Genomic DNA, 26,220 nt, shown 5'->3' on the forward strand with positions numbered 1-26,220 from the left:
CTCCAGTTGGAGACTGTTGCCCTGTGAGCAGGAAGAACAGAGGCTTCTAGGAGTTTAAAGCCTCTTAACGGGGCCTCCTCTGGGACTTAACTTGGAGACTGTGGTATCTTTGTAAATCCTCCAGGTGTCCCTCAATCCTGCCCTGATTTAGACATTTTATTCAAAGGAAAAGGCTTTTGTTATTTCTTCCTCTGACCCCATTCCCTTCCTCCCCCAACTCCTGACTGACCAGCTGAAGTAAAAAGTACCTATAATTTATGGCTTAATCATAAATTCTAAATAATTATACTTTATTACCTCTCATGGGTCTTGAAACGTAGGTGCTATGTTCTGCTTTCTGCCGAGGCAAGGGAATAATAGAGAAACAGTAATAAATTATAACTTCAGGCTGCAGTCGGTAAGCTTGAGGAATTGCCATTTCAGTGGAAAGTGCTCGAACAGCCAAATGAGCACCTGTCATGTTTATTTTCACTTTGAAAAGTAGAAACATGACAGCATAGTTTCAACTGCTCATCCAATACGAACTTGTGGTGTTCTTACCTTCTCAGCAGCTACAGTATTTGCTTCTTGCTCGTCATGTTTTTGCAGGGTTGAGGATGTATCTGTCCTCCTGAAACTTTTACTCTAAAAATATGCCCCCAAATGCTGACATTTTCAAACTTGTGCTTTTTGTCTTGATACCTGATTCTTTTGTATTCAGTAGAATTGAGGAGAGGACATCTCTTGTGGAATTTGCTCTGAGGAGAGGATTTCCAAGTACTTGAAAGGGTTTCCCCATCTCTTACACTTTCTTAGCATATCCAGTCTTTGTGCATATTTCCATGTCACCGATGTCTTGAACTTTCCTTGAGGTGCATGAGTACCTACGGAGGGCCAGGCACTGAGCTGGAGGCTTTGATATATTTTCTTTCTTTCTTATAATAAGTCCATCAGGTAGGTAGTCCTCTGTCTTGGATCATTGTTTTTTTGCCAGAAAAGAAAATTGATGGGGATTGCTTGCTAATGGGTGTGTGGGTTCTTTGAGGGGTCTGAAAAAGCTCTAAAATTCATTTGTGGTGTCGGTCACACAATCCTGTGAACACGCTAAAATACATTGAATTGTATGCTTTCAATGAGGGTATTGTTTGGTATGTGAATTATATCTCAATAAAGCTGTTTTACGGAAAGGAAAAAGAGGCTTAGAGAGGTAAAGTAACTTGTTCAGGGTGACGGACCTAGCGAAGCTTGCGTTAGAATGCAGGTTTTTCTGAGACCAAAGCTGTTTCTTCTGTCGAATCGTGCAACTCTACTAATTACGTCTTCACAGGATCTTTCGTCTTTCAAAATGCAGAAAAAATTAACTGAACAAGTAATACATCAATACACATATATTCTCATTGTAAAGGATTTGAATAGTATGGAATTATATAGAATAAAATTTGGAAGTTCTCTTTCACTTTCCTGTCTGGTCCTTTTGTAAGCATTAACATAAATACGGTTATGCCAATATGATTTACATGTAGATTGCTGCTACTTTATAAAACGAGCACACAAATGGGACCTTATTATATATGTTACTCTAGTACTTGTCCCCCCCCCCCCTTAATGATATATGTTCTGGAGATCTTTCCCTGTCAGTATCTCATTCATATTGTTATTGTTATTATAAAAACAACATGTGGACTAGGAAATAAAAATTCAAACATTAAGGATCTAAAACAGAAAGCGAAAAACTCCTTGCCACCTGTCCCCAAGTTTCATTTCTCAGAAGTAACTACTTTTCAGTGTGTTTGCATTTTATTCTTTAAGTGGTTACCTCCTTCACTCTTAAACACCAGCTTAATACTGCTTTCTTTCCACCCAGCAGCTTGAAGCACTGTCTGTTCCTCCATTAAGAAAAATGTGAAGGAAAGTGAAAAATGGGGATGTGGCTCTTACACTCTCTCACTCTTGCTAAGAATTTTTTTTCTTTATTTATTAGAGAGAAAGAGTGAGAGCGAACAGGAGTGGGGGGAGGTGCGGGGGAGGAACAGACTCCGAGCTGAGTGGGGAGCCCGATGCAGGGCTTGATCCCAGGACCCTGACATCCTGACCTGAGCTGAAGTTAGATGCTTAACCAACTGAGTTACCCAGGTATATTTATGTAGGTGCCCCTCACTCTTGCTAAGTTTTACTAGTTAACATTTACTTTTAGTTTTTTGTTTTTGTTTTGTTTTGTAATTGATTACCTTATAACCGGTATATAGATAGACTCTTGACTTTTAGGATATAAATTGGGGAATGAAAGTTCCCTTTCAGCCAGATCATTACTTTTCCATCATTGTAGATTGTAATGTCTACACACTCATCTATAATTTTGATAACACTGCCATGCTTTCCCTGTACATGGAATCTGAAATTTGAAAGCCAGTACCTAACAGTGCTTACGTATGCATCCTTTATTGCAGAACTAAATGAAGTGACTAGATCCATACATAGAAGATGGGAGTCCACAGTAATCACTAACCTTGTCCCATTGAAAGGGTATGTTACAAATGTCAGGTCAAGATTTTATACTAAATCAGAGGCCCAGAATCATGCTCCATTTTAGCTTGCTTTGTATTTGAACCAAGACTTCCTTGTGTGGCTCTCCCTCTCCCCCTAGAAGTCATAATTGCCTTTCTTTATTCTTATTAAAAAAAATAATGCCATAGTGCTGTTCCTGTGTCACATGATGTTTTATCTTACCACTTCTTCAAACCCAGCAGTTACAGTTATCGTACTGAGATTTCTTCTCATTGTGGTCCTTGACTATTCTGTTTTTTATCTGGATCTCATGTCTTTTTCTTGAAATTTTCTAAAAAGGTCTTCTATCCCCACCCTATTTTCGGTTTCTAAAAATGCGTAACCTCTATAGCACCTAATACAGTACTTTGAACATGGTAGGTGCTTTAATAATAATTTTTGAATTAATGAATGGATGAATAAACCAAAGATTAGTACCCCCCCATATCATGGCAATAAACATATAGGCAAAAGGAAATACATTCTGTCCTTGAAAGCTCCTAGCTGGAAAAGTTTATGAAGTCCCTCCTCCAGAACAGGAGGCCATTTATTTAATACTTGGGGATCTCCAGAGACAGCTTTTAGAATTTTCCATGGCCCATTCCTTCAGAGACCCATGCTTTGCTTCCTAATACCTAGTCCAAATGACCATGTGACATGACAGAATTTCCCAGTTGGTACAGTGTCTGGATCAATCTGTACATTCATTCTTTTCCAGATCATTTATTAAAAAAACTACTAAAGGTAACAAAAATGTGTTGATTTCTTTTAAGCTGAGGATGGGTGAGTTACTATGAATTTTGAGATCCTTTTATTCCCTCATAATTTATCTAGTCAGAGTCATGCTGTATTAGGATAAATCTGCATCCGGGTTGGTTGGGTGGAATTTTTCCCTTTGGCTGGCAGTCTTAAAATGCCTTCTTTGGCTGTCAATATATATAACATAACTCCTGAAAGCATGAACTGTGGAAAGGAAGTTTTTCAGACTTTTAATTTGATTGCATATCCTGTGTGTGTTCTTTGCCACGTCTATAAAGATAGCAAGAATGGCCATAAAGGAAGTTGTTTTTTTGGTTTTTTTTTGTTCTTTTAATTGATTCTTGCTGCAGGTTTCAGTTCAGGATGAGAGTAGGAATGAGTTTCACATTCCTGACACTGTCCCTGCAGCACATCTCCAGGCCAGACATTATACCCCATGATGGAAGATTCCTTAAATTCTTCCTGTGGAATAATTCTTCTAGGCCCTATAAACACTGAAAACTTTTTAAAAAGACCTAAATTATAGTCCTAAGTCAAATCATTGTAGTGGCTTTGTCCTAAAATTCTATCCTAAAATTGGCTCTGGTACAACCATTTTTCCTTCTCTTTTGTTTACACTGTTCCCTCCACCTTGTTGGGTTTTTCTCTCCATCTAGGTATATTTATGTAGGACGATATTAAAAAATTAAATAGCCACAATGGCATGGGCTCCAACCAGTCAGTGTGGATGCAATTATTCTTTTTTTCCCTCTGGACTGTAGTGATGGGTACAGAGGTCTTATCTACTAGAGTTACGGTTTTTGAGAGCCACTGCTGTGTTCTGTATATTCTCGCACTACACACAGCACTGAATGCCTTGTCCATAACAGGAACTTGTCACGTATTTGGAAAGAACATCCTTTTTTCCTCCCCAGGCCTTAGCCAGAAACCACAGCCATCATCCTCAAGTACCAATGGAAAATTAGATGTGAGATAGGAGTGAATCAAGACGGAAGGCAAAAGGTATATGGAGGAACAGAACTGGGAGGGTTAAGTGGCTGCTTCCGTTTCCTTCATTCCCTTTATTAGGGCAGTTCCGGTCCGCACAGAAGCAGTGGGCAGAAATGATGGCCCTGTATCTTCAAAGGGGGAGAGGGAAGAAAACGACTCATTCAGGTTTACTCATTCTCATCTCTCTGTTTCCCCAAACTTCTCTGCCCTCCTGTTTCTTGGGAAGAGTTACAATCTGGATGATTGAAGGCAGCCCTTGCCGAGGTGGGATTAAAGGTCACTTAGAAAACGAAAAAGAATGATTAACCTCAAGAATCTATTCTCTTTACAACCCAGCAACAACCTAGGCATTCCATAAAAGTTAATTTAGAAACAAGAGGGGGAAAGTCATGTATCCTGAGGCCATCCTCACCTCTGTACTTGTTTTTGTAGGAGAGTTTTTACTCTCATGAAAGACTGTTTTCGGGGGGAAGGTTTACAGAACCATCCAAAGCTCATACAGCCTTCTCTGATGGTTCTGTGCCATCGTTTTCATTTGGGGAATGAATGCTTCTTTTCTGAGGATCTCCTCATTGAACATTATCCTTTGGATCTTTCCAAAATAATGATACTTATCGTTTTATTTTACTTGCTACATACAGAAACAGCAATATATGCCATCCAGTCAAAGCTGCCATCAGTCTGAACATGTAGTCCCAACTTCAGAGATACTAAATAGAAAGAAAGAATGTGTACCTTGGAACTGATAGTACATGTTCGCTTTAAAGAATTTACAAACAATAAGAAGGTGTAAATACAAATACATCATATTATCACCTTGCAGAGATAATATTCTTCATACCTACTTGGTTTAATTCCATCTAGTGTTTCTTTCTGTACTTGGAAATATATGGGGATTTTTTCTTTTTAGAAAATACCGTATTAGATACAATGTTTAATACCCGTTTTTTTCAATACTTTCATATCTTGAGCATTTTTCCTTATTAGATATTCCCTGAAATGTGATTTTTTAAAATGGCCTAGATGTTACTCCCCTCCTTTTGGTAGTTTAATGCATTTCCAGGGTTTTGATGTCATGTATACTGCCCTGGTGAGCATCTTTGTACATATATCTTTGCAGCTTGTTTATTTCTTTAGGAAAAATAACTAGAAGTGGAAAGCTTCGGTGAGAGGAGGGTAGAGCTATTTTAAAACTGTACATATTATATGGTCAGACTGTCACAAGATTGTTTTCAGTGTACATTCCCACCACAGTATGTGAAATGTGGCTGTCCGTTACTGCCACCAGCCTCCTTTTCCTCACCCTGGATCATACTTGGCATTACAATTTTAAAGTATTTTGCCACTTCAGTGAGCAAAAATAACATGCTGCTGTTTTAAATTGCTTATTTATTTATTTAAAGATTTTATTTATTTATTTGTCACAGAGAGAGAGAAAGGGGGAGAGAGCGCACAAGCAGGGTGCTTGGCGGCAGGGAGAGGGAGAAGCAGGCTTTCTGCTAAGCAAGGAGCCCAATGTGGGACGTGATCCCAGGGCCCTGGGATCATGACCTGAGCCAAAGGCAGATGCTTAACCAACTGATCCACCCAGGCATCTCTTAAATTGCATTTTTTAATTTATTGATGAGGTAGAACTTTTCCATGTTTGTTTGCCATTCGTATACTTCTTTCTATTACTATTCATCATCTGCCCATTTTTCTGTTAGGGTGTGTTTGTTTTTCTTCACATTTACTTTATTCAACCTTTCAGCCCACTTCCCAAGTATTTTTTAGTATATTCTTTTGGCTTTTGACTTAGATATTTAATGTTATTTTTTTTAGTTGAAGCATAATTACTTGATGATGATGATGATTTTTTTTTTTAAAGGTTCTATTTATTCATTTGACAGAGAGACAGCCAGCGAGAGAGGGAACACAGCAGGGGAGTGGGAGAGGAAGAAGCAGGCTCCCAGCGTAGGAGCCCGATGTGGGGCTCGATCCCGGAATGCCGGGATCACGCCCTGAGCCGAAGGCAGAAGCTTAACGACTGCACTACCCAGGCGCCCCTGATGATGATGATTTTTTTAAAAGATTTTATTTATTTGAGAGAGAGAAAGTAAGTGAGAGAGAGCACAAATGGGGAAGGGCTCAATCTCAGGACCCTGGGATCATGACTTGAGCTAAAGGCAGACGCTTAACCAACTGAGCCACCCAGGTGCCCCAATGATGATGATTTTTTTATACTTGCATTAAATAACCATATTTGAAAGTATTTAACTACTTTTATGCTCACTGGTAATTTTTATAATATGGGTTTTTTTTCTTTTAAAAATTTATTTTTTAAATTGAGGTATAGTTGACATGCAACATTATATTAGTTTCAGGTGTACAACATAATGATTCAATATTTGTGTTTATTGTGAAATGATCTGCACACTAGGTTTAGTTAACATCCATCGTCTTATATAGTGTGAAACCGAATAAAGGAAACCTGATTTATAATAGAGTTGGGAGGACAGAAAGGGGAGCTCTGATGCCCTACCAGCTCATCCTCAAGTCAGACACAAGCAGGAAGATGCTACTTTACTGTCTCAGCAACAGGGAGGAAGATTTTCCCCATGCCCCACAACAGCCCAGCCAATGAGAAACTGCCACAACTCAGCCAATGAGAAATCGTCACCACCCTGGAGTCTCACTTTCCTCCAATGGACCTTTGTTCAAGCAGCCCCTCCCACCTTCTCCTCTTCCTCTGTAAAGCAGTGCTCCTCTTCTTTGTTCTCTGCAACTGTCTGTGGTTTTGTCATAGATCATGTGTCCCAAATTGCATTTTCCCTACCATTCTTGAATAAACCCATTTTGCTGATAAAGTAACTGGCTGTTTTATTTTCAGGGTCAATAGTAATTATAAGATGTTTGTATTTTTTTAGTGATAAGAAATTTTAAGATATACTTTCTTAGCAATTTTTCATTACATTACATCCCCATGACGTCTTTATTTTATAACCAGAAAACTATACCTGTTGACATCCTTTACTCGTTTCTCCCACTCCTCTTACCCCAGCTTCAGGCAATCACCAGTCTGTTCTCTGTATCTTTGAGCTTGTTTGTTTGTTTGTTTTGTTTTATGCTTTTTGTTTTTGTTTTAGATTCCACATATAACTGAGATCATAGGGTATTTGTATCTCTGTGTCTGACATATTTCACTTAGCATAATGCCCTTGAGGTCCATCAATGTTGATGTAAATGGCAACATTTCATACTTTTTTATGGCTAGATAGTGTTCCATTGTATTTATATACCATAATTTCTTTATCCATTCATCTATCAATGGACAGTTAGATTGTTTCCATATCTTGGCTGTTGTAAATAATGCTGCAGGGAATATGGAGATGTGTATGTCTTTTTGAATAAGTGTTCTCATTTTCTTTGGGTGAATACCCAAGAGGTGGAATTGCTGGATCATAGAGTAAATCTATTTTTAATTTTTTGAGGAACCGCCACACTGTTTTCTATAGCGGCTGTACTAATTTACATTGCCACGAACAGTGCAAAAGCTTTTTCTCCACAACCTTGTCAACATTGTTATTTCTTGTCTTTTTGATAATAACCATTCTGACAGGTGTGAAGTGATATCTTATTGTGGTTGTAATTAGCATCTTTTCATGTACCTTTCGAGAAATGTCTATTCAAATGAAACTTCTGCCTACATTTAATTGGATTGTTTTTTGCTTTGGAGTTGTATGAGTTCTTAATGTATTTTGGATATTAACCTCTTATCAGATATATAATTTGCAAATATTTTCTCCCATTCTGTAGGTTGCCTTTTCATTTTGTTGATGGTTTCCTTTGTTGTGCAGAGCTATGTATGTATGTACGTACGTATGTATTTGAGAGACAGAGAGTGGGAGGAGGGGCAGAGGGAGAGAGAGAGGAAGAGAGAGAGAGAGTCTCAAGCGGACTCCATGCTGAGCGTAGAGCCCGACGTGGGGCTTATCCTCCCAACTCTGAGATCATGACCTGCGCCAGAATCAAGAGTCGGATACTTAACTGACTGAGCCACCCAGGCGCCCCTGTGCAGAGGTTTTTAGTTGGACGTAGTCCTATTTGTTTACTTTTGCTGTCACTGCTTTTGCTTATGGTGTCATATATAAAAAGTCATCGCTAAGACCTATGTCAGGGAGCTTACTGCTATGTTTTCTTCTTATACCGTGGTTTTAATTATTTAAATAAAGCATAGGCTCTCACAAGTTTTTCATGAAGGCTAATGGTAAGGGAATGTTGGTAGCTTTTATTCTCTGAGTTTTTATATTATCTGAGAGTGACTTTCTGTACCTTCACATGCTGCTCCCTTCTTAAATAGCTATAGGATTCTTGCATAACATACTTCCTACCTGGAAACTCTAAATATTGTCCCCTTGAGCTCTGATATTTGATGTTAGAGAGATGTCTGAGGTCATCTTCATTTTGATTCTATTGTAGTAAATTATGTTTTTTCTTTGAACATTTGTCATATTTTACCTTTAATATTTGAACAGAATATGTTTATGTACTTCAACCACCATTTCGTAGTGCAGAGCCCTTTCACAACTTTGGGAAATATTCTTCTGTTAGTTCTTTGGGTTCTTTGATCTGTCCTTTTTCTGTTTTCTTTCTAGGATTCTTCCTGTATATATATTTTGGCTTCCAGAATCTGCCCCTCATTTCTTATCTCTTCTGTCACTGATTTTCATTTTCCCTCCAAGTTCTAGGCGAACGTTTTGAGTTCCCTCATTCATTTCAGTAATTTGAGTTTTTTGTGGTCTGTGTTCTGTTGTCCACTATGTCTTCCATCATTTATAGTGAAGCGACACTATTAAAAGAAAAGTCAACTCCACGTGTCTTTCCTGATCGCAGACTGTACCATCTTCATGTCTACTTGCCCTGTTTTCAGATGTAGTACCATCTTGAATCAAGCGTCTTCTTAAAATATTGAGAATTTCATAAAAAATTAGTCCTGTCAGTTTGAGTAAAACCTCATTTGAGCAGAGATCATTTCAAAGTGGTTCCTTTCCTTTGAACTGCAGTGTTTTCACATGAGTCTGGTGATTTGTCCCTCTGTGTTTCTCCTTACAGAAGGAGGACTAGTACTGGCTTCTAGGCAGGTTGGTGTTGAGGTTGTTTCTTTTGAAAACTTGGCATACATTCCTGGCCAGATCCTTCAGTCAAAAGGAGGAAGGATGGACATGAATCCTTCCATGGCCCCTAAGAGATTTCATGAACTGGAGTGTCCCGAAGAACTCAGTTTGATCTCTGTGTGGTGTAGATGCTTGCCATATGGGCAAACCAAGCCTGCTTTTGACCATCCTTGGCATACCTGCTTGCTCCGGTTTCTCAGCTCAGCAATGCCAGGCTGTCTTCTGAAAGTGGCAGCTTGTACCAGCGACACGCCCTGGGGTCTCTGAGTACCACAGGTTGCCTACATTTAACGTCACTTTGCAGAGGCAAGAGGCCTGCCCTGTGGGTGCCCTGTAGCCTGTCATACCCTCCCACTCTTCTTCTGAGTCAAGGGAGAGTGCTTCCCCCCGGGCTGGGCTTGCTATATTTACCAGGAAGCTGCTCTTTCAGAGGAGACAGGAGGCAGCCTTCTTTGCCCCTTGTTTCATCTCATCTCACCTAAACGTATCCAGAACAACCCCTGGCAATTTCTGGCATATTAAGCACCTTCCTCGAATATTTAGTGCTGACAAAAGTTTTGACCTAATTGACTAGTCCCCTGACCGTGTGTCCTTGGGGAATCTGGGAATGGGGCAGGTCGGGAGGCCTGAGTCTGTACTGACGTCTTGCCAGGAAGCTTCCCCTCCCCCCTTTCGTTGGCTATTAAATTCTGAATATGTTCTCAGTCATGGATGTCCCCATGTCTAGGAAAAATAAGGTCATAAATATTAAGATTGAGTGATGAGAATGGACAGGTGAGTAAGAATGAAAAGCTTCAGTGACTGTGTGAAGCCAGGAAGATTGGATTTCAGTATTGGGCCTATTTAGCTCTGAAGTGTGCCTTCAGCGAAGCTCCTGATTGTTACTTTAAGAAATTTGGGATGAAATTGCCCTGCTAACACACTGGACAACAAAACCAAGGAAGTAAGGGGCTGGGTTAAATTTGGGATGACCAAGTGTCCCGGTTGGTCTATGCGGGAGGGGATCTCAGCAGGTGGGATTTCAGGAGAATCGTGGGCATGAATCAGTCACCCTAGCGGAAATTATGCCTTTGCATCTATGGTCTTTTATATATGAGATGAGATTTCATGCTACAGTGGGTGTCCAGGGCTCTTCACCAACCGATAGAGCACGCAGCACTTAGCTGGCAAAGAGTGAGAGCTGCTCTTCTATTTGTTTTCTTGAATACATTCTGCAAACTCCGATTCCAATTGAATATAGAATCACTCCGTTTTTTAAAAAATATTTTATTTTATTTTATTTTATTTTTATTTATTAATTAATTTATATTTATTAAATATTTATTTATTAATATTTTATTATATTATATTAGTCACCATACAGTACATCCCTGGTTTTTGATGTAGAGTTCGATGATTCATTAGTTGCGTATAACACCCAGTGCACCATGCAATACGTGCCCTCCTTACTACCCATCACCGGCCTATCCCATTCCCCCACCCCCCTCCCCTCTGAAGCCCGCAGTTTGTTTCTCAGAGTCCATAGGCTCTCATGCTTCATTCCCCCTTCTGTTTACCCCCCTTTCTTTATCCCTTTCTTCTCCTACCGATCTTCCTAGTTCTTATGTTCCATAGATGAGAGAAACCATATGATAATTGTCTTTCTCTGCTTGACTTATTTCACTTAGCATCATCTCCTCCAGTGCAGAATCACTCTGTTTTTAGCTATATTCTGAAATAGCTCTGGCAAATAGACATTCTTTCCTGTTTTCTTCCTGAAAATGATGAGGAGTTGTCTTTTGTAAAGCTGCAATGTCTTTAGCGTATCTTTTAAGATGTACGGTCCATGACGCCGCAGCCACTTTTACAGACTTAGAGTTTTAGAGAAATTAGAAGCTCGTGGGTGAAAATTACAAGGTTCTTTCTAGAAGCCATAAAGGATTGGAGACAGGTGGGAGCAATTGCAAAAGTTGTTTGATTAGGAGGGTGCCAAGGATTTGAATAAAGGTACAGGCCTCAATGTAGTACTTCAAATGTTGCGTTTTCACCCGGCCTGTATCAGGTTCATTGCCTCTCAGTGGAACAAAAGCCCTTGACGAGTGGTCACTAAGCTGTTTTCTCCCTGGGGCTTTCTTCAGCTCAGGCCGGGATCGCTGATGTCGCCGCCCTCAGCTTTCACTGCATTTTGTAATACTGTTTGTACAATACCCTAATGTTTTGTGACTTAATCATCTTCAATCAGGTTTTCCTGTGAAAACCCCTGAAATTGCTCTTCATTTTGCTCTCTCCCCTGCTTCACTTATCCAGTCCATTAGCAGGTCTTACTGTTTTTCTCGAAAACATTCTGAATCTGATCCACTACTCACCGTCTCCCCCTCCGTGACCGTGGTCCGAGTCACCACCAGCTCCTGGGTGGATTGCAGTAGCAGCTTCCCCGCTGGGCTTCCTGCTTCAGGGCCTGCCCTTGTCAGTCCTCCCTCTCCCAGAAAGCTGCCAGAGTGGTCTACTCAGACTTGGATCACATTTTTTCCCCCCTACTTGAAATTTTCCAACGGTTTCCCATTGTATCTAGACTCAAACCCCAAATTCTAGACCGTGGCCAACAGAGGCCTGCTTCATGGGTTCAACTTGCCCTCCCCACCTTGAGCACCATGCTACCGTCTCAAGTACAACAAGCTCATTCCCACTTCCATGCCTTGGCCCCAGCTCTTAACTTCCGCTTGGAATTCTCTCATCCCAGACGTTGGCATTGCCAGGATCCTCCCAACTTACTCTCCCCAGTGAAGTTTCCATATACAATAGTATGTTATTCCCTCTCACCCCCACTAACTCTTACACTTCTTAAATTATCCTTTGTTTTCTCCATAGCAAGTCATTTCTGAATTTCTTGTTTATTTTCTTATTCTGTATCTTCCCCATCATAATGTAACCTCTGTGAGCGCACGGACTTTGTTTTGTTCACTGTGTCCAGAATAGTGCTTGACACAGAGTAGTTGCTCATCCAAATATTAAATTCAGTGATGCAAATAAGTGTTTTCTTTGCCTTGAGAACACCCTGGGAGAATAACTGTGTAGTTGTATACCTGTATTTTGGTCTCAAGATTGTGAGCTATGGAATCTTAAAGAATTTTCCAAAGACTTTTCAGTTGATAATTTAAAAAAAAAAATAAGAGTTTATTTTTTAGAGCAGTTTAGCTCCTAGCAAAGTTGAGCAGAAAGTACAGAGAGTTGCTCTGCACCTCTGTCCCCACGCGTACACACCCTTTCCCGCCATTTACATCCGCCACCAGTGTGGTACGTTTGTTACAGTTGATTCACCTACGTTGATACATCATTATCACCGAAATTCATATTTTACATTCGAGTTCACTCTTGGTGTTGTATATTTTGTGGATATGTTTTATGGATTTAAAAAATGTATTATGACCTATATCTGCCATTATAGTATCATACAGGATAGTTTTACCACCCTAAAAATCCTCTATAATCCTCCTATTCATGCCCCACACCCAACTCCTGGCAACTTTTTACTTTCTCTGTAGTTTTATCCCTTCCAGAATGTTGTATAATTGAAGTCTTACAGTATATAGCCTTTTCCGACTGGCTTCTTTTACTTATTAATATGTATTTAAGTTTCCTCATTTCTTTTCATGACTTGATAGCTCATTTCTATTTAGTGCTGATACGATTCTGTTGGTGAGCGGGCCATGGTTTATCTATCCACCTACTGACATACATTTTGGTTGCTTCCAAGTTTTGGCAGTTGTTGATAAAGCTGCTATAAACATCTGTTCACAGGTTTTTGTGTGGACATAGATTTTCAGCTCATTTGGGTCAATATCAAGGAGGGCAATTGCTGAATCTTACCGTGAGAGTATGTTTAGTTTTGTAAGAAATCACCAAACCAAACAGCTTTCCAAAACAGCTGTATCATTTTGCATTCCCACCACCACGGAATGCGTGTTCCATTATTTTTGTCAGCATTTGGTGTTATCAGTTATCAGTGGATTTTGGCCATTCTAATAGGTGGGTAATGGTATTTTGTTATAATTTGCAGTTCCATGATAAATGATAAAGAGCATCTTTTCATATACTTATTTGCAATCTGTATTTTGGTGAGGTGTATATTGGCAGGTCTCCTGCCCAATTTTTCAGTAAAGTTGTTTTCTTGTTGTTGAGTTTTAAGAGTTCTTTGTATTTTGAATTATAGTCCTTTATTTAACGTGTCTTTTGCAAATATTTTGCCCCAGTTTGCAGCTTGTTTTCTTATTCTCATGACAGTGTCTTTCACAGAACAGTTTTTAATTTTTCTGGAGTGCAGTTTACCGGTTATTTCTTTCCTTGGTTGTGCACTTGGTGTTATAACCAGAGTCATCACCATGCCCAAAGTCATCTAGATTTCCTCTTACGTTATTTTCTAGGAGTTTTATACATTTTGTATTTATATTGTGATTCATTTTGAGTTAATTTTTATGAAAAGTGTACAGTTTGTGTCTAGATTATTTTTTTTCACCGTTTGTTGAAGAGACTAGCTTTGCTCCCACTGTATTGCCTTAGCTCCTTCGTCAAAGATCCGTTGACCGTGTTTATGTGGTTCTTTTTCTGGATTCCCTTTTTTTCTGTTCCATTGATCTATTTATCTGTTCTTTTGCCAATAAAACATTGTCTTAATTGCTGTAGTTTTGCAGTAATTCTTGAAGTTGAGTAAATCAATCTTCCAACTTTTTCTTCAATATTGTCTTGGCTATTTTGCGTCTTTTGCCTCTCTATATAAACTGTAGAATCAGTTTGTCAGAATCCACAAAATAACTTGTTGGGATTTCGATTGGTATTGCACTGAATCTATAGATCAAGTTGGGAAGAACAGACATCTTGACGATATTGAGTCTTTCTGTCCACGAACATGATATATCTCTCCATTCATTTAGTTCTTTGATTTTGTTCACCAGGGTTTTTTGGTTTTCTTTTTTTTTCTTTTTTTTCTTTCTTTCTTTCTTTCTTTCTTTCTTTCTTTCTTTCTTTCTTTCTTTCTTTTTTTCTTTCTTCCTTCCTTCCTTCCTTCCTTCCTTCCTTCCTTCCTTCCTTCCTTCCTTCCTTTCTTTCTTTCTTTCTTTCTTTCTTTCTTTCTTTCTTTCTTTCTTTCTTTCTTTCTTTCTTTCTTTTATAGAGAGAGGGAGGGAGGACAAGAAGAGGTGGAGAGAGAGGAAGGGAGAGAATCTTAAGTAGGATCCATGCTCCAGCACGGAGCCTGATGCAGAGCTCTATCTCACAACCCTGAGATCATGACCTGAGCTGAAATCAAGAGGTGCTTAACCAAATGAACCACCCAGGTGCCCCTTTGATTTTTTATGTAGATCCTTGTACATATTTTGTTAGATTTTATATCTAAATATTTTATTTCAAGGGATGTTAATGTAATTGGTAATATGTTTTTACTTTCAAATTCTCCTTCATTAGGAAAGTGATTGCCTTTTGTATATTAACCTTATATCCTGCAGCTATGCTGAAATTGTTTATTAATTCCAGGAGGGTTTTTTTGTTGTTGTTGTTGTCGTTGTTGATTCTTTTCGATTTTCTGCAGAGACAGTCACATCATCTGTGAAGAAGGACCGTTTTATTTCTTCCTTTTCAGGCTTGTATACCTTTTCTTTCCTTTTTTTGTCTCATTGCATTAGCTGGCACTTCCAGTGTGCTATTGGAAAGGAGTGATGAGAAGAGACATTCTTGCCCTGTTACCGATCTTAGTGAGAAGTGTGATGTTAGCTGTAGGTTTTTTTGTAGATGGTCCTTATAACATTGAATAAAGTTACTCTTTAGTCCTAGTTTATTGAGAGTTTTTATTACGGATTTGTGTTGGATTTTGTCAGATGTTTTTTTCTTCATCTATTGATATGATCATGTGATTTTTCTTCTTTAGCCTGTTGATGTGATGGATTATATTAATTGATTTTCAAATATTGAGCCAAACTTACATACCTGGATAAATTTCACTTGGTTGCTGCATATAAGTCTGTAAGGTGTATATATAAGTATATAAAGTATACATTGTTGGTTTCTATTTTCTAATATTTTGTTGAGGATTTTGGCATTCATGTTCTTGAGAGATATTAATTTGTAGTTTCCTTTTCTTGTAATATCTTTGTCTGGTTTTGCTATTAGGGTTTTGCTAGCCTCATAGAGTGAATTAGGAAGCCTTCCTTCTACTTTTTCTTCTGGAAGAGTTTGTAAAGAATAGGTATAACTTCCTCCTTAAATGGTTGGTAGAATGCACCAGTGAACCCATCCGGGCCTGGTGCTTTCTGTTTGGGAGGGTAATTAATTTTGATTCAATTTCTTCAGTACACATAGGCCTATTCAGATTATCTGTTTCTTATGTGAGTTTTGGCAGATTGAGTCTTTCAAAGAATTGGTCCATTTCATCTACATTATCAAGTTTGTAGGCATAGAGCTATTCATAGTTTTACTTTATTTGCCTTTTAATATCCGTAGGATCTGTAGTGTTGTTCCCTTTTTTATTTCTGCTATTAGTAGTTTGTGTTTTTCCTTTTTTTTCTTAGCTTGGACAGAGGCTTATTGATTTTATTGATCTTTTCAAAGAACCAGCTTTATTTCATTGACTTTCTTTGTTGATTTTCTGTTTTTCATTTCACTGATTTCTGTTCTAATTATTATTTTTTGTCTTTTTACTTTAGATTTAATTTGCTTTCATTTTTCTAATTTCCTATTGCTGAAGCTTATAATACAGAGTTTAGATCTTTCCTTTGTAATATATGCATCCAGTTTGTTAAATTTTACTCTTCAAAGTGCTTTTGCTGCATCTCACAAATTTTGATGTTGTATTTTCATTTTCATTTAGTTAAAAATACTTCAAAAATTTCTCTTGAGAGTTCTTCTTTCACCGTGTTATTTAGAAGTTGTTTAGTCTCAAGTATTTTGAGATTTTCTGTCTTTCTCTTACTGGTTTCTAGTTTATTTCCTGTATAGTCTGAGAGCAGAGACTGTATGATTTCTATTCTTTTAAATTTGGAATTTCTTATTCATTTATTTATTTATTTGGTTCCAGAATGTGGTCTGTCTTGGTGAATGTTCCATATGAGCTTGAGAAGAATGTGTATTCAGCTCTTGTTGGATGAAGTAGTCTGTAGATGTCAGTTATATCCAGTTGATTGATGGTATTCTTGAGTTCAGCTGTGTCCTTATTGATTCTCTGCCTAATGGATCTGGCCATTTCTGATAGGGGATATTGAAGTCTCCAGCTATAATCGTGGATTTGTCTATTTCTCCTTGCTGTTCTATTAGATTTTGCTTCACGTAATTCGACTCTATTATGAGGCACATACACATTAAGGATTGTTATATCTTCATGGAGGATTGACTCCTTTATCATTATGTAGTGCCCTTTTTATCCTTGATAATTTCCTTCTTTTGAAGTCTGCTCTGTCTGAAATTCATATAGGTACTCCAGCTTTGTTTTGATTAGTGTTAGCATAGAATATCTTTCTCCACCCCTCTATTTTTAATTTACATGTGACTTTATACTAGGTGAATTTCTTGTAGGCAACATATAATTGGGTTTTGTTTTTTCATCCACTCTGACAGTCTCTTTTAATTGATATATTTACTCCTCTGACATTGAAAATGATTATTGATATAATTGGTTTAATAGCTACCTTATTTGTTAATGTTTTCTTTTTTAAAAAATTCTATTTATTTGACGGAGAGAGAGAGAGAGAGTGCACAAGCAGGGGGAGTGGCAGGAGGAAGAGGAAGAAGCAGGTTCCTGTAAGGACTCTGATGGTGGGCTCATTCCCAGACCCTGGGATCATGACCTGAGCCGAAGGTAGATGCTTAACCAGCTGAGCCACCCAAGCTCCCTTTGTTAATATTTTGTTTTTGTTGCCCTTGTTCTTTGTTCGATTTTTCTCTCTGGCCATCATTTCTTCAGATAATCTTTTTCTGTCATTATCCCTCTTCTTTTTTTTTTTTTTAAAGATTGATTTATTTGATAGAGCATGCACATGAGGGAGCAGGGGAGAGGCAAAGGGAGAGGAAAGAGAGAATCCCAAGCAGACTCCATGCTGAGTGCAGAGCTGGGTGCAGGGCTTGACCCATGAGATCATGGCCTGAGCTGAAACCAAGAGTTAGATGCTTAACTGACTGAGCCACCCAGGTGCCCTGTGTTCATTCTCCCTCTTCTGAGAATCAAATTATATTTATGTTAAGCTGATCAGTAGTGTCTCATAGGTCATTGATGCCCTTTCATTTACCTGTAGTCTTTCTTTCTCTATGTGCTTCATTTTTGTGTAGTTTCTATTTCTGTCTATTCTAGTTTACTGCTTTTTTTTTTCCTGCAGTGTCTAAAGTGCTGTTAATCTCATTCAGTTGATTTTTTATTTCAGATACTACGTTTTTCATCTTTAGAAGCTTCATTTTATTTGTATATATGAAAGATACATATATGTGAAATAAAAGAAAGATATGTTTACATTTTATATATACATATGTGTCATATATCATATATGCCATATTTATCTTTCATTTCTCTTCTCCGTTACTTTTTTTAAATAAAATTTTATTTTTAAAAAGATTTATTTATTTATTTGAGAGAGAGAGAGCAAGAGCACGAGCAGGGGGAGGGTCAGAAGGAGAGGGAGAGAAGCAGGCTCCCCACTGAGTGTGGAGCCTGATGTGGGGCATGACCCCACGATCATGAGCCAAAAGTAAGAGTCGGATGCTTAACTGACTGAACCACCCAGGTGCCCCCATACGATTTTATTTTTAAGTAATCTCTATACCCAGGGTGGAGCTCGAACTTATAGCCGTGAGATCAAGAGTCATAAGCTCTACCAGCTGAACCAGCCAGGCACCCCTCTTCTCTGTTACTTCTTGAGTGGATGCTGGATATTGTGAATTTTATTTGTTGGGTGTCTGATTTTGTTAAATTCTTTTAAATAGTGTTGGCCTTTGCTCTAATGACTAGTTAAGTTATTTGGAATAACTTGGATACTTTTGAGGCTTTCTGTTAAGCTATTATGTGAATCTAGGGCAGCCTTTGATGTAGAACGAATGTAGCTCTGCTACTAAGGTAATGCTTTTCCAAGGGCTCCATCCATTATCTCATGTAGTAGGAGCCATTCTGGCTGCTGGGAACACAAAATATCCCCAGCCCTGTGTGGGCTCTGAGATTTGTTCAGCCTGTCATTTGCTGGTGCTTCTTTTCCTGCCCTTGGAAAATTTTCATTCACACATGCACCAGTCAGTGCTCAGTGATAGACTTAAAGGAACCCTTCTGCAGATGTCTGCTTCTTTTCTCTCTGTACAAGTTCTCCTATTCCAGTATTCTGTCTTACAAATCCATTTTGTCTGGCTTTCCTAAACTCCGATCTCTGTCTTCACCATTCAGCAAGAAGGAAAACTGAAAACTCTGGGTTCTGACTCCCCTCTCTCTACTCTGGCTTTGAAACTGTTCCAGGTAGTAAGCTAGGGCAATTTTAGGCCTCACCTATTTTGTTTCTGTGTCTTTGGGATTGTGTCTTAATCTCTTTTCCAGTGTCAGTAAGTTTGTTTTCTATTTTTGGTCCATTTATATAGTTGTTTAAAGTAGGAAGGCAAAGCTTGTCACTGGTACTCCAGAATGTCCAGAAGGAGGAGACCTTCAGTTGACATTTTACATTTCCATTATTTTGTTTAGAAGTTAATTTTGCTGCTCTGTAAGGGGTGTTGTGGTTTTGCCTTTTAATTTAAATTGTTTTGAATTTTGGTATCTTGGTAAGAAGCCTCTGTTGCCTATATAGGAAATCACACAGTGCTGAAGAATAGTACTGTTCCCTTCTCTTCTTTGTAATAGAGAAAGCTATGTCCTAAGCAGAGGTGATAGAGATTTTGCCTGACATGTGGCATCATTTCTTAGAATACGCAACAACTTGGCCATTGGTTTTTCTTCCACAGCATGTGGTTTTAGGCTTATTCTTCAGCTGATGAATTCACCACCTACTCCATTCTTGGGCTGTGAATCCATAGGCTTGAATTCTGTCCTGAGAGCCAAAACTTTGCAACTGCTGAGTTGGTTGGTTTTTTGCCTGGAAAAATTGTTAGGGCAAAATTGATACTTTGATTGGGGAGAGAAAGAGGCAGATTTTCAGATGAAAGCTGTTCCACCCAAATAGTATAAAAATTTTTTGGCTTATTATCTAAAGGCATGGATAGAATTTGATGTATCATGAGAAAGAGAGAAGTTCATAAATAGTAAACTTAGTGGTGAGTGGGCATCATAAGACCACACATAAGTAGGGTAACCATGTATCCTGTTTGCCAAAGACAGTCCTGGTTTACACCTGTTGTCCTGGAATAATTAACATCCCCTTTTACTCTTGGAAGTGTCATGGTTTTGATGTCTATATATGTACTTATATACATACAAAGTCATCCTAGTCATAAAGAATGGTTTAAAGAATACAGAGTAGGTGTTAATTCCCTGGTTATTGTTGTCCTTGAATGATGGATTTACTGTTTACTTTGTATTTTTGTTGAATAGTTTATAGTGACTAATAAATGTGTGTGTGGGGGGGTTATTTTTTTTAATCTTTGGTATTTTTCCTACAGATGATCTCAATGCCACCCACCAACACTGTGTTTTGGCTGGTTTACCACCTCGGTTTAGTTCCACCCACCGAGTGGCAGAGGTAAGTGTAAATAAAAATGTGATTCAAACTTAATTGGATGTGACAGCAGTGGTTGAATGAGCAATTTTGCATAGAGTTTTGGAAGAGTATTTGATAGGAAAATTGCTTCCATCGAACTTAACATTAGCCTTTATTTACTTGCTTTTTTAGCCTCAACTGTGTTGGGTACAGTTTTAAAAAGTGTATTCACAGCATGGGATTAGTATATTTTGCTTCTTTGGGGTTCTGTTTCTTGGAGAAGATAAAATGCTATTGGCAGGTGTTGCTAGTTAGAGATTTTCTAAGGGGTTTGTATCTGTCAAGGTCAAGGACAGGAGGTGGCCAGAAGGAAATGGGGTGGGTTTGTGTGCTTGTACATGTGTTAGCTGTGACTAGGCTCCAATGGTTGCAAACTTACATTTCCCTTAACTTTTGGGTCAGGCTTCTGAGCATGTGAATGTAAATTAAGGAGAGAGTTACAGTGGTGCCCAGAATTTCTGAGCTCCCCAGTTGTGTTCATAACCCAGACTTTGTTGCTAAATTCTGCCACCACTTGCAGTGGCTGATGGCCAGCTGATTAGACCAGTTCAGAATGGAAACCTAGGAGGTGGGAAAGACTCTTAGTAGTCACCCTGGGGCACTGTGTGATCGATTAAGGAGGGTTCCATAGAGCGGGGGAATAATCATGAGAAGGACTACAAGTTGACCTTGTATCCAAGCTTGTTACCTGTGCTTTGCTTTGTAGATTGCCTTTCCATCATGCCACAGGGGGACCAGGGTGGGAAGTTGGGCAGAAGGAGTACAACAAAGTGGCAAGGGAACACAAGCACAAGCCCTTCTCAATCCCGAGACTGAGTCTGAAGGCAGTGGCATGTCATTCGGTAATTAAGTGGCTTTTCTCATGGACCCGTCATGCTGCTGTGGGCCAGAGAGGGCCTGAGTGTCTACTAAATCAAGATGCCATCAAGCCCATGAAACATTCCTTCGTCCCTTTCTCCTTATGTCCCTAGCCCTCTCTCTTCCGTCTGCGCTCATCTAAATATTTGAGTGCCTGTTACGTGGTCAGTGGCACGACGGGCTTGAGGGAGAGGGCTGTCAACATCATCAACAGGACATCTATGGCCACTACCTCTGTTGAACCTCCATTTTAGTCGGGGAGACGGATCCCAAACAAATAAACACACAGATAATTATCTGAGAGACCTGAAAGTAAGTTCTGTTAGGCAGTGGGGAAGGAAGGACTGACTGAGTAGAGCGAGGACTAGAAGAAGGAATGCATATATGGACAAATGAAGGAACGAATGAACTCTTTACAGGATGCTTTCCCTGTGCCAGGCTCTTGGCTGGCTCTCAAGCATGGGTGATTTGGGGATGACATTGCCATTAGTAGAAATGGCAGTTGAAGACAGTGAGGGAAGACAGTAGTTCATTCGGTTTTGAACAGGCTGCGTTGGAGCTGCCCCGTGGAGTGGTCTGGCAGATAAATGCAAAGAAGGGACTAAAGCTCTTCTCCTCCACGTCCTGCAATAGAAACGTGCCTACACAGAAGCCACCAAGAGGAGCCCTCCAGAGTACAGTTCGAACAGTACCCCGTGCCCTGATTTCCTTTTTTCCAGGTGGACCAATTTAATGAGGGTAGCGGTGGTTTCAAAATATCCTGAGGTTCAGCATTTTCTGCTTTAGTCACAGCTGCCTTTGTGTCTTCTAAGTTTAGGCAACATTGTGAGTGTTAATTAACTTTTAAAAAAAGAAGCAGGTTTGTGTAGTGATGCTGTTGGGAGAAAAACATTATCTCAAATCTATGTCTTTTATGGTCTCTGTATTGCGTTCAAGCTACTAACTAGACAGCTCCACTGTGAATGATGTGACTGTCTTTCTGTTATAGATCAGGGTCAACAGACTATGGCCCATGGGCTAGCCAGCTGTTTTTATAAATAAAATTTTAATTGAAACACAGCCACACTCACTTGATTCTGTATGGTTTATGGCTGCTTTGGAGTTAAAAGGCAAAGCTGCGTAGTCGCAACAAGCCTTGTGGCCTGCAAGCTTAAAAAACTTACTATCTGGCCTTTAAAAAAAAAAAAAAAGTTAGCTTTGTTTGATGTCATCTGATGTATACAGGCTTTAATGATCACCTTAAAGTAAAACGTGATTTTTGAAACATCACCATTTTAAGGTAACTTTTTATTTCTATGAAAAGTCAAAAATGATAATGTTCAGTGTTGGTAAAGGTACAATGAAACAGGTACATTCATATACTTAGGGAAGTTTTTCTAAGTGGTATACTTTTTGGAAAGCTATATGGGGATGTGTATAAAGTACCATAAAAATATCTTTGATCTCATAACACTGTTTTTGGGAATCAAACCTAGGAAACAATTCAAAGGAAGCACACACACACACACACAAATGTTTATCTAGAGTGACTAAGAGTAGTGAAGAGCTGGACAGAACCTCAGTGCCTCTGTAGACGTGATTGGTTAATTAAATTAGTATCACGTCAGTGAGCAACCATTGGAAACACTTATTTTGAATACTTAGCTGCAGAGAAAAACAGAATAGACACTGTTGTGTACATTCTGGTCACAGCTGTGTGGACAAAGAATCAGGTGCAATAAAAATAATTTAAAAAAGGTAAGATGATAGGATTATGATTTAATATTACTTAAAAATTTTTTTTCATGTCATATTATTGTTGTCAGTAATAAAAGAGGGAAAAGATTTTTTTTTTTCTAACATGAAAGTTACATTAGTATTTCCCTCAAGACAAGAGATGGAAAAAACCCAGGCAGTGTGGTAGCCCTCACTTATTTTATAAATGTCCTCTCCTTCATGCAGAATTAACGTGCTGTGTCTCATCTGTGCCGCACAAAATGGTTTGCTGTTTCTTGTCCATTCAAAGTATGTTGGAAATAAATTGTCTTAAGGAAGTGATGTTCTGAATTTCATTTTAGTTAATCAGAGAAGAAATCTAGTTTTTCGGTTACATGTGACTAGATTATGTCTGACGGTGCTCGACTGTTATTGGAATTTTTTTTTTCTTCTGGTTGGAACAGAAGAAATCTGTCCTCCTGAATATCTTTTTTTTTTAATTTAAATTTTATGTGTTTTATATATAATTATATTTTGAATACGTGTTACTCAAATGGTTCAAAATTCAAAAAGTACCCAAGAATAGTTCAAAATCTCTTTCTCCTAAAGCCACCAGCTCTTCCTCCCCAGAGGCAACCAGTGGAGTCAGCTTCTTGTTATCCTTTCTGTGATACTTAATACATATATAAACAAATATGTGTTTAATTAAAAACAGTTTTGATACAAATGGTAGCCTACTCTAAATTACTATTCTGCACTTTTGTTTCAGTAAGCCGTGGTGATAACTACTTATCAATATGTATTTCATACCTGGAGTAGGCAGTGGTTTCTTAGATATGACACCAAAAGCACAAACACCCAAAGAAAAAATAGGTAAATTGGACTTCACCAAAGTGAAAAACTATTACGCCTTAGGGGCGCCTGGGTGGTGCAGTGGGTTGGATGTCCAACTCTTGGTTTAGGCTCTGATCAGTGTCGTGAGATTGAGCCCTGTGTTGGGCTCTGTGCTCAGCATGGAGTCTGCTGGAGATTCTCTCTTTCCCTCTCCCCCCACGTTCTCTCTCTCCTTCTCTCTCTAAAATAAATAGGGGCACCTGGGTGGCACAGTCAGTTAAGCATCTGACTCTTGGTTTCAGCTCAGGTTGCAGTCTCAGGGTCGTGAGCTCGAGCCCCGCCTTGGGCTCCATGCTCAGCACTGAGTCTGCTTAAGACTCTCTCTACCCCTCCCCACTGTTCTCTAGCCCTCTCTCTCTCTCAAATAAATAAATAAATAACTCTTTTAAATAAATAAATAAATACATCTTAAAAAAAATCCCTATTATGCTTCAAAAGGTTCCACCAGGAAAGTGGAAAGAGAACTTATAGAATGCAAGAAGTATTTTCCTGTTGCTTATGTCACAAGGTCCTTGTGTCTAGGGTATATAAATAAGTCTCACAACCCAACAATTAAAAAGACAAATAATCCAATTTTTTAAATGACAAAATATCTGAATAGACATGTCTGCAAATAGGATACACAAGTGGCCAATAAACACATGAAAAGATGTTGAACATCATTAGTCATCAAGGAAATACGGAGCAAAACCACGGTGAGTTATCACGTCACACCCTCTAGAATAGCTACAGTCAGAATGACAGTAACAAGTATTGGTGAAGATGTGCAGAAATTGGAACTCTCATACGCTCCTGGAGGGAATATAAAATAGTTAAGCCACTTTGGAAAACAGTCTGACCTTTCCTCAGAATTTTAAATACAGTTACCTCATGACCTAGCAATTGCATACCTGAGAGAGATGAAAACTTGTACATGAACGTTCTTAGCAGCTTGACTCATAATAGGCAAAAAGTGAAAACAACCTAAAGGTTCATCATATGGGGGCGCCTGGGTGGCACAGCAGTTAAGCGTCTGCCTTCGGCTCAGGGCGTGATCCCAGCGTTGTGGGATCGAGCCCCACATCAGGCTTCTCCGCTATGAGCCTGCTTCTTCCTCTCCCACTCCCCCTGCTTGTGTTCCCTCTCTCGCTGGCTGTCTCTCTCTCTGTCAAATAAATAAATAAAATCTTAAAAAAAAAAAGGTTCATTATATAATGAATGGAAAAACAAAAGTGATTATTTGATTAATATGATTTGATTAATACAATCAAATATTATTTGGCAATAAAAGGGAAGGAATTACTGATACATGCTACAACATGGATGAACCTTGAACTCTCCTGCTCAGTGAAAGAAGCTGGTCACAAAAGATCACCTATTGTATGATTTTATTTATAGGAAAGGTCCCGCATAGCCAGACCTGTGGTCACAGAAAATAGATGCGTGGTTGTCTGGAGCTGGGAAGGTTGGCAGAAAGGGGGGAGCAGGTGACTGCTAAGGGGTACAGTTTGTTTTGGGGAGGTGACCAGAATGTTCTAAAATTAATTGTGGTGATGGTTGCATAACTCTGTAAATATACTATAAACAATGAATTGTATGTTTTCACTCTGTGACTTATATGACGTGTGAATTATATCTCAGTAAAGTTGTTTCCCGTCCCTGCCCTCAAAATGGGCCTTATTGTAGGTTCTGTATGATGGATAAAATTCTGAACACCCAGAAAAAAAAGTACCGCCTCCTACCCGCCCCCCCCCTTTTTTCTTTGGCTGCAAGTATGGCTCCACTGTAGTTTATTTAATGAGTCCCCTATTGGTGGGAAATTTAGGTTGTTTCCAGTCTTTTGTAATAAATGGCATTGTGATTAGTAACCTCTTACGTAGGTCACTCGATACTTGGGAAAGTAAAGGTGTGAGTAGAGCGTGTTTATAGGTAGAACGTCATTTTAAAAGAGGTTGCGGGAGTGGCTCCGGGACAAAAGTGAGTGGTGATTCAGCTCTACTTTTTGTTTTTTCTTTGTAGCAAGTGGGAGCTGCCTGCTGTTGTGCTTCCAGCACTCTGAGATCTTCATATTAAAATACATATTAGTCAGGCTTCTGTATTTGGCACCATAACTTTGTTTTTCCCAGGCTTATCCATGACACATCACGTAAGATGGCAGTAACCGTAGAAAGAATTTTTGTGCCAGGGCATTAGCCTTCAAGGTTATTTCTAAGGGATCTGTTTAAATTATACATGTTGAAATAGAAATACTTTAGGAATACATTTTCCTCATTGGGTTGAAAGGATATTTATAGCTTACTTTTTATCATTCTTAGGAAATCATGTTGTCATCAGAACCAATGGATGCACTCTCCGTCTGCATCCTTTTCTTTTCTGACATATATCATTCAAAGGAAGAGCTGTCCATTTGACCTCTGTTTTGCTCCCACAGACAGAGAGGGATGAACTAGTTATCTGTGCCCTTGCCAATACCAAAGTACTAAGTTCTGCCTTTGAACATGCCTTGAGGGCATGAGCCACATATTCTCCATTATTTGAAGAACCTATTCCGCCAAGGACTGCAGCTGCTTGGTGTATGGTTTTTGCAGAAAAGGAAAATGAGTTCTTTGCCCTGTGTTTATAACTTCAATTTTTTTTTCCCCCACTGTTACTATTCCATTTTGTGGGCTGTTGAACCAATCAGTCTGGTT

General features: G+C 39.0%; 1 protein-coding gene across 4 annotated transcripts in view; it reads left to right on the plus strand.

Annotated features, from left to right (window-relative positions):
- The window catches only part of FTO (FTO alpha-ketoglutarate dependent dioxygenase), a 369,186-nt gene that overhangs the window by 136,379 nt on the left and 206,587 nt on the right, over positions 1-26,220 (plus strand). For all 4 annotated transcript variants that reach the window (XM_045806806.2, XM_045806805.2, XM_087870428.1 and 1 more), the window contains exon 5: positions 20,007-20,086. In XM_045806806.2, the coding sequence (XP_045662762.2) occupies positions 20,007-20,086 (80 nt within the window). The remainder of the gene's footprint in view (positions 1-20,006; positions 20,087-26,220) is intronic.

This window comes from Ursus americanus, chromosome 21 (genome assembly GCF_024610735.1).
Source record: "Ursus americanus isolate L20-20 chromosome 21, mUrsAme1.1.p, whole genome shotgun sequence".
Classification (NCBI taxonomy): Eukaryota; Metazoa; Chordata; class Mammalia; order Carnivora; family Ursidae; genus Ursus; species Ursus americanus.